Raw genomic sequence first — 13,250 nt, 5'->3', positions numbered from 1 at the left:
GCGATTTTTACACATAGAAAATGGAACTATTTTTCCGGATTTAAATCATGTATATTTGTTTTATCAAACAACCCAACGCTTCGGGCCCTTTACAGGTCCCATGATCACGGTTAAATATCTTATTATTTTAAAAAAAATCTGGATTTTGTTAAATTTTATTCATTTAAATTAATGCAAGATTAATAATGCATTCCTATATTTTAAGCCTTTAAATTCTTAAAAATGTATTTTCATTCCATTTTTCTTATAACCTATTTCACCGACTAACTCCGTAAACGCTGTTGGATAACGATATCGTATCCGAATCCGAATCGAACGTTTAACTCGTAGAATGTATATAACAGCTCGAAAAGCGCCTTTCGATTCGAGAACGATATCCAATCGAAGGATTCGGTTAAAATATCTAAGAGTTTTGAATCGGGGTCCTGGTCATTTATCTAGCTAATAGGGAACTGTCTCACACTCTGTCCTTGCAATTCGAGGTATCCACACGAGAACCTATTTGCCTGTATTATGGCCGTAATTACTACGTATAAATCACCTCAAACGACCTTACCTTAGTTTCGGCTCGATAAGAGAAGCAATGCAATACGCCTCTTGCGAGTCCCTGCAGTATCCCAAACACATCTCCTGGTCCGAGGTATTCGTGAGTCATTTCGGTCAAATCCGAACGCACTGACAGTACAGACACTGTACCATGTGTCACCCAGTACATGCATGCGTCACTGTCGCCTGCTGCTACTATATAATTACCTGATCAACAAAAGAGCCATCTTAAAGTACCCGTTTTCTCAGGTACGTAGATATCGGGTCATTTTTCCGTGAGATGCCATTACGACGCTTTTTTTATAAATGATACCAAACTGGTACTGACCAGGAAAGAATGTGGTATAAGTGAGCACAGCAGTGAGTTGTCTGAGGAAATGCTCGCCGGTGTCGGCGAAGAGGAAGCAGTTCTGCAGATGGTGGCCAAACATCGCCGACATAAGGTCGCAGCGGCGGACATACGGGGTTTGAGCCAGGAGTACCGGCAACTGAGAAAAAATAAAATTAACCGCATCGATTCAGGAAAAAAGTATTAATTTTTCGTCTATTTTTGCATAAGAACCTGAGAAATTTTAAAAGAAGGAAAATCGCTTTGGATATAGGCAGAGTATCCAACGTTGGACTCACGTAGTGATTATGGTCTAAGCTTTAAGCCTTTTGAGGAAATCAAGTGTTTTCGTACACCAGCACAATAAATATGATATGTATTTTTCTAATTTATTTCATTATGAATTCTCTGAATACACAAATTGATAAAATTAAGTAAATTGTACATTTCTTTGAATACGCACCTGTCGACCTCTCTCGTACACCCACAGCTGCTTAATGTACATCCAGTATTTCTTTAGTTGATAGTCTGTAAATATCCATACATACTTTTACTAGCTATGTTTGATATAACCTACAAGGCATATGTAAATAGATTTTGTCGGTCGGAATGCGTGTAACACCTCATCGCCCAACCTCCTATTTGTATATACTTATTAATAAAATAACATATTAACATAACATATTACAATACAAATATAATAATGGCGTATATTTGTTTTTTTTTTCAAATAAACCGACGTTTCGGGCCCTTTACAGATTCCATGGTCACGGTTGACTGAGGTGGTACAGTCTTCAACCAGTTATGTCTAATATTAATGCAAACCACCCTATTTTTTCACTATAGTTACAATAGTTATTAATTCAATATCTAATTTTTAATTTTACATAGAAAACATTCAAATTTACCTACAATTAACGTACCTTCTTTCTTGGGCCATCTTTATTCTTTTAGTACTAGGATCCAATTTACTATGGGACAAGAGAATTGTGGTACTTTAGCTTTCTTAGATGTTTTAATTAAGAGAAATTGTAATAACACCTTAGGCCACACTGTATTTCGAAATAAAACCCATACAAATAGGTACCTCAATAGTAATTCCCAACACCATCCTAGCCAGTTAGCTACCATGGGCAAATCTTTGTTTCGAAGAGCACGCAATGTCTGTGACAGTAATCATCTGATAGGGGAACTTCAGCATATAAAGCAAGTCCTACATGCGAATAAGTTGAAGATTCCACGCCAACGCCGCAGGCCCCGTGTGAAACCACCCACAGTTAAGCGAAGACTTGCCATTTTACCTTACGTGTGAGGTGTTACAGACAAGATCAGAAGAGTCCTCAGACGTACGTACGTAGACGTAGGCCTATTTCAAGCCACTGATGAAAATGTCTCAGTTCCTAAGACCCGTGAAATGTAACATCCCCTTACAGGATGCAGGAGTTTACAAGCTTGACTATGAGTGCGATCTCTCTTATATGAGACAAACGAAGCGAAGTATTTGTACCCGCGTCAAAGAACATATAGCTGTTTGACAAACCCCAGGTCCTTGCAAAAGAAATCCGTTATCTACCCAGGATGCTGCGAGAGGCCATTGAAATTAAAAAACATCCTAATTTCAACAGGGAAGATGGTTTCTCCGTACCATCAGTTTGGGATCCAGTATTTCCTCTGATAAAAAATCCCAAACAGACATAAAACTGCAGTACTAATTAATATGTTTCAGTTTATTCTAATTTCCATTATTCATTAATAATAAATTGAACTTAATAAAAAATCATTCAATGAAATAATTTGTAAAACTTAACGTAGCGTAAATTGGAATGTTTTCTTTGTAAAATTAAAAATAAGGTATTTAATTAATAACTATTGTAACTATAGATAATATTAGACATAACTGGTTGAAGACTGTACCTCCTCAGTCAACCGTGACCATGGGACCTGTAAAGGGCCCGAAACGTCGGTTTGTTTGAAAAAACAAATATACGCGATTTACATCCGGAAAAATTGTTTCATTTCCTGTGTGTAACAATCGCGAAAACCTAAGAACTCGATAAAATTAGAACAAAATAATTAATTTATCTGTTTATTAATTTGACGACAAATACAAAGTCGCCTAGGTAAGTATCTTTTTCCCATTGTGCTCTACGCATTTGAAAGGATACTTCCTAAGTCCTTCAAGAGGACCGGCAGACTATAAATAAATAAATATTTGAGAACATCACATACGTTGCTCTGGTCCCAAAGTATATTATTTTAGTTATAGTTATGGAAATCGGAAACAATGACGGTACCACAAACACTCAGACCCGAGACAATATAGAAAAGTTATTTTTGTACACTGACCCGGCCGGATATCGAATCCGGGACCTCAGCGACACCATGAAAACCATTGAAAATGTAATAAAATATATAGAATTACCTACACGAAATAATTAAATTTACCTTAATTTATTCTAAAGTTTTAAATAAAAGCTAGGACGGGAACCCCTGAACTAACACGAGAATGTTTATAAGTAAAAGTTGTTGGTATGGTTACGCCCACTTGATTGGCAGAGTTTATTAGCATAGCAAACCCCGACTAAAATTAAGGAATCAAAACGCAGGGTCACTACCATAAGGAATGGAAAATAATTCAATCAAGCAGATTTTATTAGAATCTTGTTAGGATTAACTAGAAACCAAAAATATATAAATACTAGACAACATCACATACGTTGCCCTGATCCCAAAGTAGTAAGTAAACCACTTGTGAATAGAATATAAATGTCAGGAACCTAGGACCTCAAAGATGGTGACACCATGAAAACCGACGTGCAAGCCACTGGACCTCAGAGGTCGTCAAAGAAAGAAAGTATACACTAAATTGTTATAATTATTAATACAAAGATCAAACGCAAAGAAAAAATCCTTCGACGTGACAGGACTGAAAACTACGTCTGTGGGCCAATCGAGGGCAACCGCTAAGATTGTTGCAGTAAGAGCAATAATAAATTAGAAGAAAGTAAATTTATTTTTCATGAAACCAAGATGGGACGAACAAGTCGTGCGTCTGGTGGTAAGCTACACGACTGTCTGTAGCAGTAGCTGTACCATCCCAAAGATCTGAAGGGCACTAAGTACCGCTTCGCCCGTCACCCTATGACATAACTGGTGTAATTTCATTAAAAAAAAACAAAAGTAAAACATTATGGTATTAATTAAAATCCATATTATTAGAAGCAGCAGTAGAGTGAAAGCGTTTATCCAGGGAAATACTGCCACCTTAACTATTTCTGCCGCCAAACAGAAATGTGAGCATTACTGCATTTCGGTTTTGGAGGTTAAGGATGCTGGTGAAATTACAGGCACATGAGACTTGTCAACTTACGTCTCAGGGTGACAGGCGCAGTGGTAATACCCCTCAGATCTTTGCGATGGCACAGCAACTGCTGCGTACAGGCGTGTAACTTACCACCAGATGCACAATTTGTTCACCCTGTCACTTGATAGTATAAAAAAATAATTAAGTAACTTACTCGATAATCCCTGGTTTCTCAAAACATCTACTAGTTCCCCAACTTTTCTCTCGTAATTGGTTAGGGTACTTTTAGCAGAGTAAGCCAGCTGGATGCAAGTCGCGACGATCATAGCGGCTAACATTTTACCGCACACCACAGACAGACTTAGTATAACGAAGGCCTTAATTTCGTCTACGACAAACTCATCGCCCCCTGTGCCTGTTAAAAGTGCCACCATCACGTAGAGGGCCGTAGTGTAATTCCAACGCTGGTGTGGAGCTTCTCGGCTGTGATGGTAATAATTAATGAGAAACTGATTTGTTTTGGGTGCACGAAACGAGCCTCCTCGCAGAAACAGAGTAGCTTTAAGATTAAATTAAAGAAATGGCGTCTAGAAAAACTATTGTATGATGTTAAAGAATTCCTCATTTACTAAAATCAAATGTTACAATGTAATGATTATCGTATTATGATTTATATGTTATTGTATTTTTTTATTATTTTTTTATAACGTAATATAATTTAAATGTGACTGTAGTAAATGCAGTACTATGTATTATTTATTTTATAATTAATTTTCAATGACATAAACACTGATGTAGCGAATCGCAGCAGCCGCTAAAAATCTTTTTTTGTATATATTTACAGTCTCTTTAAGTTTTAGCTTCACATTTAAATTCTAAATTTAAATGTGATTGTTTTTGGCGCCTTTTCTTAACAATTGTTTGTTGTTTTGCTTTGAAAGCTACTCGTGTATTCTAATAAATTAATAAGCTGTACGTACGTTTGCTTTGGCCTTGCTCACTCGTGGTTAGCATCCACCCTTTAACGCATTGATACAGTCCGCTTCAACTGACTTCAAATGTAATGTAGCGTAACAGATGATTGTTTGTTTTACAAAGTGAATGATATAACCACTGACTTGTGACTATACTGACGTATAACATTGTTACAAATAATTTCCAGCCGCCAGAGCGGTTGTCTTATTGAATGAGTTATTCGCTCTTGACCGGGTTACTGGTATGTACGCGGACAGTTAATCGCAACTCATAGCCGCTATTTTAAATTTGATTTTGAAAAATATTGATAATATATTGTAGAGCTATTTAGAATACAAATTGTTGTTACTATTATTTTGTGTTTGTTACTTTTATTATTCTAATTATTATTACTATTATTATCAACTATCTTGCTAGGCGTGTTCGTCAAGCTATAAGTCCGCAAGAATTAATTAAGTAATATATTTAATTTCACAACGTACCATTCCTTTCACGTACGTCTGGCGTACCCTGGGCGATAATCAGCGAGTACCTTACACTGGTTGGCCAATCCTTTCACCATGATGGCTAGCATTATACTGTACGCCATGGATACGATAAGAAGAAGACTGATTTGTTTACTTAACAGATTCGTGAATTGTGATTATTTTACAATTGGGAACTATCTACGTGAGGCGAGGCGTACTACTATAAGTTTCCGGAATAAATAAGGAGAAATACTATATTAATAATAAATGGTCAGATATGAATTTATTGTTTCTCAAAATATTCTCCGTTAGCGTTAATGCACTTTTTCATACGAATGAACCAATTTTGAAAACGTTTATGCCACTCCTCCGAGACAATCTCTGAAACATATTTTTCATACTCTGCGACAGCCTCTTCAGGTGATGAAAATCGTTGACCGCGTAACTGGTTCTTAATTTTTGGAAATAAATTAAAGTCACAAGGTGCCAGGTCGGGACTGTACGCGGAATGGCTCATAAGGTCAACGTTGTTCACCTTCAAAAATTCATTTGTTTGTCTGGCCGTGTGAGAACTGGCATTATCGTGGTGCGAGACGATATGGCGTTTGAAGCCGAGGGAAGCTCCACTGAGCTGTTAAATTACACTTGAGGTCGTAGAAAATCATACTACGAAAATTTTCACGAGTTAAATCCAGGGTGATGTAGACAACCAATTTGTAAAATGACGCCACAATGTAAAAACAAGTGACAGTCAGATGAAACAAACTGTATTTTACAGCCAAAGAGTTCCATTTTCAAATGTTGTAATTACTTTTTAAATATTTTTTATGTAAGTGGCCAGTTCCGGAAACTTATAGTGCGCCCTATGTAGGCCTCTCGACAACTACTTAATTTAAATTTGTTAGAGCTTGTCACCTCTGCACACTCAACATTTAAATCCGTCAAGGCTTTCAGTGTCTAACTGTGTATCCCAATTTGTTATTATGTGTGAATATGAAATAAATAATAATAATAGGTTGTGAATAGAAAAACATACTAATAACCGGCAGGTATTGTTCGCCGGTTCTTAAACCTGAGGCTCTGAACCCGGCTGACCGTGCCATTGCCGGAGAATACCTCCTCTGCCATTTAAAATTCAAAATTAATCATTTAGGCCATGGGAGAGGTGAGAATCTAAAATAGATACCGAAAATAATAACACACACGACCTGAAGAACAGCCGTAGTAGCCTAATGGTTTCGCTTACCTCCTCACAAGCAGAGGCCGCGGGTTCGAATCCGGACTTGCACCTCTGAGTTTTTCGGAAATTATGTGTGAAATTTTGTTTGAAATTTATTATGAGCTTTTCGGAAACCTGCACGTCGAAAAAGGATAACAACCTTTGGAAAACGTGTGAAATCCCCAACCCGCTCTTAGCCATTGTGGTGTACTATGTTCTGAAACCCTCGCCTACGAGGAGACTCGTGCCCTGCAGTGGGGCGTATAAATGGATTGATGCTGATGATGACGAACCGAAGGGGTACACCGAGGAAAAATTGATAATAATAATGTAAGTTATTTATTATTATATTGTATGTATGTTAGTCCTTAAGGGTAAGGTACAATAAAAGCTTAAATACTAGAAAGTAAAACTTGAATTTTTAATTTATATGAATAAAATTGAGTCCCCGCGGCAAGGTGCCCAAGATGCTGGCAGAGCGTTCCCCCTTTGCATGCTAATGCGTTGGCAAGGTAGCCAGCCTTTGGGTTTCCCAGACAGCCTATTAATTTTTTCGATAAAATTTTGTACAGATGAAAGGCTCTGAGACCCCACGGGCAAAGGGTTTCGGCTCCAAAAGCAGTAAATAAGTAGTCGGAGCCGAGATCCTGGTATCTACTTATTAGTTTTTAATATTTCCGCCAGCTCAGCTGCGGAACTAGCCCTCTTGACTCGTCCCACACCAAGGCCGACCCATACTCCAAGGAATGTAAGTTATATTTAAACCAGTCATAGTAAAAATTACGTATAATACTGACGTACGTATAATTACATTATACTGCCCTCTTTGTCATAACTAATGCGTTTGAAGAGACCAGGGAAAGAATGATCAAAGTCACTTAAAACATGTTTAGAGTTAATACCGCCATCCAATTCGGTAAACGCTGAGCATATTTTGCCAAAATCAGAAAAACGCTAATAAGATTCAGTGTCGTGAAAAATTAGCTTTTGTTTTTAGTCATAAAAATGCTTGCGACTGAATGGTAGAAAAGTAAAAAAAAATTGTAAATGTTTTTAGTTAAAATGGATTACATAACGTTACATACATTTATGTTAGCCTTGACTTTAATTCAGGTAGTTTTTGTGCGTGAATTTTTCACCAACATTTAAAAGTTCTCCAAATTAAACATTCTTTTTTTACTAAAATTCTCTTCAAGTGACTGATCATTCTTTCCCTGGAGCCTTCATTTGTATTTCGGTAACTTTCGCAATACTTACCAGTATATACAAAAATTTTTTTTTCATCTAAAATAACGCCAAATTTAGCTGATTTTGCTTAACAATACAAATGAAACTAAATAAGATAAAAACCGATTAGCGGGGATTGTCGATCCCGTTTCGCTGATCCCAGATAATATGTTAATAACTCAATTTATTAACTTATTAATTTATTAAGCAGTTCTGGCAAGGAGGCCAGTATTATAGGTTTCGAGTCTTTTAATTTTGGGCTTATTCAAAACATAAGTAACTAAGCATTACACAGTCGCAATTGAAGAAGTGTACAGAAAATATAAAAGTATACGAGCCTGCGTGAAACTAACTCATCGAAAAGATGCATTTTGACTCGGCGCAGAAAGCAAATTGGCGAATTAGCCATTATCACGAGTAACCACACGCAAGTCAATGTGTGAACCAATAAGATTACTACGAACGCTGTCGTCACAGCCTGTACAAAACATAAAAAGGGTTAATGGTACACGTGTTCTAAAACATTATGATAAAGTAATTTTTCATGTCGAGTGGACATACTAGTTAGTTAGTGATGAAATCATAATAATGGCAACAACAAATGTAATTGAAAATTATGACCAACCTGTAAAAAAGTTATATTGTTTGTGAGCTCAGCTGAAGTCTTCTTGTAAAATTCCACAAGATATTTCAGTCTTAACAACTTGTTGCAGCGCAAATAATGCATGGCTCTCGGACAATTTCTGAATAGGTAATATCCACTTAGAAATACTTCAAATTTTATAATTTATAGCAAACTATGACTCACTTATTCCTTGCTTGATAGATACATACTCGTACAGTAAAAGGTAGTTAAATATTAAGCAATAACCGCACTGCGTACGCACACCGTCGCATAATATCGCGTTGCACTAGCCATTCATTATAAATCCAAAAGACTGCCAGGAGATATTCCAAATAACGCACACACTCAACATAGCCCCACACTAGGGAAACCCTGTGTTGCGGGTGCCATGGACACACACACACAATACAACCACAAATTACACCCAAACTCACGACAGAAATAAATGTAGGCCATAGAAATATTTTTCCCGGCCCAGGAATCGAACCTGGGACCTTTGCTTGGCAGTCGGGCATGGTAAACATTCGGCCAAGGAAGCAGTTAAATTACATTAAATTTATTTGCAGTTGGCAGTACTCCAAATTATTAAATATCATAAATATATATAAATAATAACAGATCCAGAATTCTGTCCCTAGGTGCAACATACAACATATAAGAAGAGACTCAAAAGACTGCCCTGAGGTACACCAAAATTTATAAAAACCAGCAGAAAACTTATTTTTCGGAAAGCATTTTTTAATTAGCGTAGTAAATTTCCAGGCTTTGACATAGAAATTTACTTCTTTGTTTGCTACCTCTTATTAAACTTTTGCAAACATGTAACTCCGTAAAAACAGTACAATGAGTTATTAGCTATTACTCTCAACACCACTCAACTTGTTGATAAATTAGAATTTTAAATCAAAGATCGCACACAAAGAAAAATTTGTTCGATCTCATAGGACACGACCTGCCTGTACATGACAGGGCGCGACTTGCTTGACAGCGATATAAAGCGCGATATACCGTTATTCTCACATAGAAGTATCGCGCTTTATATCACTCTCGTGCAAGTCACGCCCTGTCGTACAGAGTGCCCTACAGAGCAATATTTCATTTAATTACAATCAATATTGTTGATGAGTTTTCGCATAAAAAATACGTCTTTAGTTGGTCAGGTAAACTCTCTAGGTACCAGTCAGCGGTTGCAACTACATAATACATTTTTTCTGCATAAATAATCTCAAGAGCTAACAACTTACGCAAAAGCGAAACCAAAGAACTCCATAGGTATGTTGGCGAACAAATCAGACCACATCCACCATTTGAGCCTGCTATATTGTCGCCGGCACTTGTTTGCTTCAGTCACTACGACTCCACGTTTGTTTATGAAACCCTGTCGCAATGTCAATAGATTGAATATTCGTATTTGAATGATGACTACTGATGATACCAATTACGAGGAATGCATATATGTATATAGAATAGAATAGAATAGAATAGAATAGAATATACATTTATTGCAACGCCACAACACATAGATACAAAAAAAATATTGATAAAACTTACACAAAACAAAATAAAAAGACGTAATAAACAAAATTAAAAAAAAAAAACAAAATAAAATATAACGACTACAAATGTTGTACTGTCATATGTGCGATTGTGGCGTATACAAAAGGACTTCATTCAGCTTATGCCACAGTCTTTTATTGACTGTGGCTCTGATTTTGAATGAGCCCTGATATATACCTTCCTTAATTTTAATTCCGAGTGCAAAATTCCCGTCTGACATACATTTTTTTTAATGATATCTAGCGACGATGGGACAAAAAGCCTTGGTGGTAAGCGACACATCTATCAATAACAGTTGAAGTTCCACACAGAGCTTTAAATCGCAAACACTGCGCCACTACGCCGGTCACCCTGAGCCATAAGTTTAAATATCCAATGCTGTAATTGCACCAGCACCGGTACTCTTTAAAACCAAAACGCAGTAATGCACACATTACTGCTTGGACGGCAGAAATAGGTAAGGTGGCAATATTTCCCTGGACGACTTCTTTCACAGGGAGCTCAACATCTGCTAAATATAGATGTTTCAAACACAAATTAATGCACTCGTAAGATACAACATCAGATATTATGTTTTGTGATAAACTCGTACCATGCTATGTTTTCTATAGAAGCCAAAACCTGGATGTTCAATGATCATCATCAACCCATTTATACGTCCCACCGCTGGGCACGCATCTTGTCTTATTAGGTTGGGGACTCGCAGGTCACCCGAGGGTTGTGATTCTTCCTCGACATGGTTTCATCATGATATTTCCCTTCACTCAAAAATTCTTGGTAAATTTTTAAATTAAATTACGCACAATAATTCCGAGAAATTTAGAGGTACGAGCCCAGATTCGAACTCATGACCTTTGTTTGAGAGGCGGTAGGTGAAACCGTTAGGCTACCGCGTCTTATAAATGGAATGTTCAAACAGAATAAAAATTGTATCAAGTTACCTGATGCATATTGAAGTAAATTTTGACATAAAAGAATATATCAAGGACTCCTTGCACCCAGAACAAGATTTTACAGTCGTTCAATGTCACTAGCTGGTAGGACACTAGGACATAGTTTACAGACGCCATTACGCAGGACAAATAACCGAAACCCTGGCAAAATACTCAAAATATAACATAAACTGACATATTTAGAGGAAAACTAAAAAACAAGTTGAATTGTGATAACATTTACGTTCATATAAACGAAACGTTTAATCGAAATACTTTTTTTATTATTAAACGTTCTGATCTATTCGGCCTGTGGTTTTATCATAATTCATCCTTTTTAGCGTTCTTCTATGTATTATGTCCATGGCTGTAGTTGAAACATATTTACCAGTTGAAACAATTTCAACGAAAACTTCAATAGAAGTTCTTTAAATCTACCATGAGTTTATTAAATACTAGCTATACCAGGCATGCATTAAAATGCCAGTATAAACGTGTAAGTCCAACTCGTGTTGGGCCATCGTGATAGGCTATGGTTTTAACCATCTCCTTAGAGGGGGATTCATGTCCAGTAGTGCGATCTAATACTTTGGAAACTTTTGCGGGCGTTGGCACAACAACTCACGAAAGTTTTACCGCAATCGACAAACAAACCAGCCTGTCACATATGAAAAAAGATTTTCACATATGAAAAGAGATTTTTGTGAAATTATTCCACTATACTCCGACCAATCATTTATTTTACTTTTGACAGCTTGAATTTTTTTTAACGCACACACATATCACATCAAATAGCCCCGCACTAGGGAAACCCTGTATCAGGGTTGCGGGTGAAATCACTTAAAAAATTACAAATATTTTACTGCTTGCTTGTGTATATCCGGAAATCGATAGGACTTTGTATTGATGGGAACGGACGAGGAAGTATGAATATCATGTTGTAGAACGTCAGTGGACGTCAGTTTATCTCCAGGTATATGGAAAATATCAGAATAAGTAGAACAGAGGTCATACAAGGCATTTGTTTCTTCCGTGTTCAGGTGAGAAACTCTTAAAAGCTCTATCACCTTTTCGACGATAGCTATGGCGAAAGCGTGACGCTAGCGAACTATTACTGAAAACCCATGGTGGAAGCACTAGCAACAAAAGTTAAATTATGCGGCCGGAAATCTATTAAAGTTGATTGAGGGTTTTCGAATTGCAAGTGCTTAATAATAATTGTTCTAAATTACGCAGAGAATGTGATTTTGAACAGTTTCCATATTTGCTCGAAAGTTGTTACTCTTTAACGTGTGACTTTTATATAACGTTTTATAGGTCAATTTATTAGGTAACCGCGTAGCAATCTACGCATGGAAATGAAACTATATTGTCACAAACGAACATTTCAGGCTCGTGGCTTACAATGTCCTATTACAACTGCCTTTTTCAAACAAATCTACGATTTGGGTTTTTCTACAGTTTCCATGTTTACGGCTGCCAGTCGGCATGGAGCAGTCAGTGAAGAGCTGTCAAAACGTTAATTTGCTTGAATATACGCAATTTTAGATCCGACAAAATAGCTTGTTTTCAGCACAGACATATATCTAGATAAACGCCGCAAGTGTACGTACTTCGCGTGCCCAAAGTAATTGAAATTCACTTACTTGCTGCTGCTACACTTCAGATCGCGCTCGACCGTTATCGTAAATAAACACCAGCCGAAAACGCGAAAAATGCATAATTGTGCCATTATAAACTGCAAAAGCACCATAACTGTGGGTAAACGGGTAAATAGGGACGTTTCCTTCCACGGGCAAGTGATTTTGTAATCAGAAGATGCATCATTTATTATAAAAACAATTATTATTATTATTGGTTTTGTATGAATTTCGTGAAAACAAATATGCAACCTAGTGCATGCCTCATGATTTGTAATACATTGCGGCTTTTACTTGGTGCGATATATTTGTGATCCTTTGTTAATACGCCATGAATATCGAAAGAACGCACTTTTGTATAATGCATTCAGTTTCGTGGTATGGCCGCTTGTACATTTCTTTGGCCAAATTTAACATTTAGTGATGTATA

At 36.9% G+C, this 13,250-nt stretch overlaps 1 protein-coding gene across 2 annotated transcripts in view; it reads right to left on the bottom strand.

The window, feature by feature from the left end:
- Nucleotides 1–423: 423 nt before the first annotated feature.
- Nucleotides 424–13,250, bottom strand: part of LOC113228451 — a 48,910-nt gene continuing 36,083 nt past the window's right edge. The window contains exons 38-45 of one of the 2 annotated variants that reach the window (XM_026461760.1): nucleotides 11,190–11,342; nucleotides 9,936–10,069; nucleotides 8,692–8,809; nucleotides 8,405–8,544; nucleotides 4,393–4,661; nucleotides 1,338–1,402; nucleotides 875–1,034; nucleotides 424–753 (exon numbers count right to left, since the gene is read on the bottom strand). In XM_026461760.1, the coding sequence (XP_026317545.1) occupies nucleotides 527–753; nucleotides 875–1,034; nucleotides 1,338–1,402; nucleotides 4,393–4,661; nucleotides 8,405–8,544; nucleotides 8,692–8,809; nucleotides 9,936–10,069; nucleotides 11,190–11,342 (1,266 nt within the window). In that variant the 3' untranslated portion in view covers nucleotides 424–526. Of the gene's footprint in view, nucleotides 754–874; nucleotides 1,035–1,337; nucleotides 1,403–4,392; nucleotides 4,662–8,404; nucleotides 8,545–8,691; nucleotides 8,810–9,935; nucleotides 10,070–11,189; nucleotides 11,343–13,250 lie in introns of those variants that run through there. The other variant, XM_026461761.1, reaches the window with a different exon arrangement.

The sequence above is a fragment of the Hyposmocoma kahamanoa genome, unplaced genomic scaffold (assembly GCF_003589595.1).
Source record: "Hyposmocoma kahamanoa isolate Upper Pololo Valley unplaced genomic scaffold, ASM358959v1 232, whole genome shotgun sequence".
NCBI classification, from domain to species: Eukaryota; Metazoa; Arthropoda; class Insecta; order Lepidoptera; family Cosmopterigidae; genus Hyposmocoma; species Hyposmocoma kahamanoa.
This window is presented reverse-complemented; position numbering and strand designations above follow the sequence as displayed.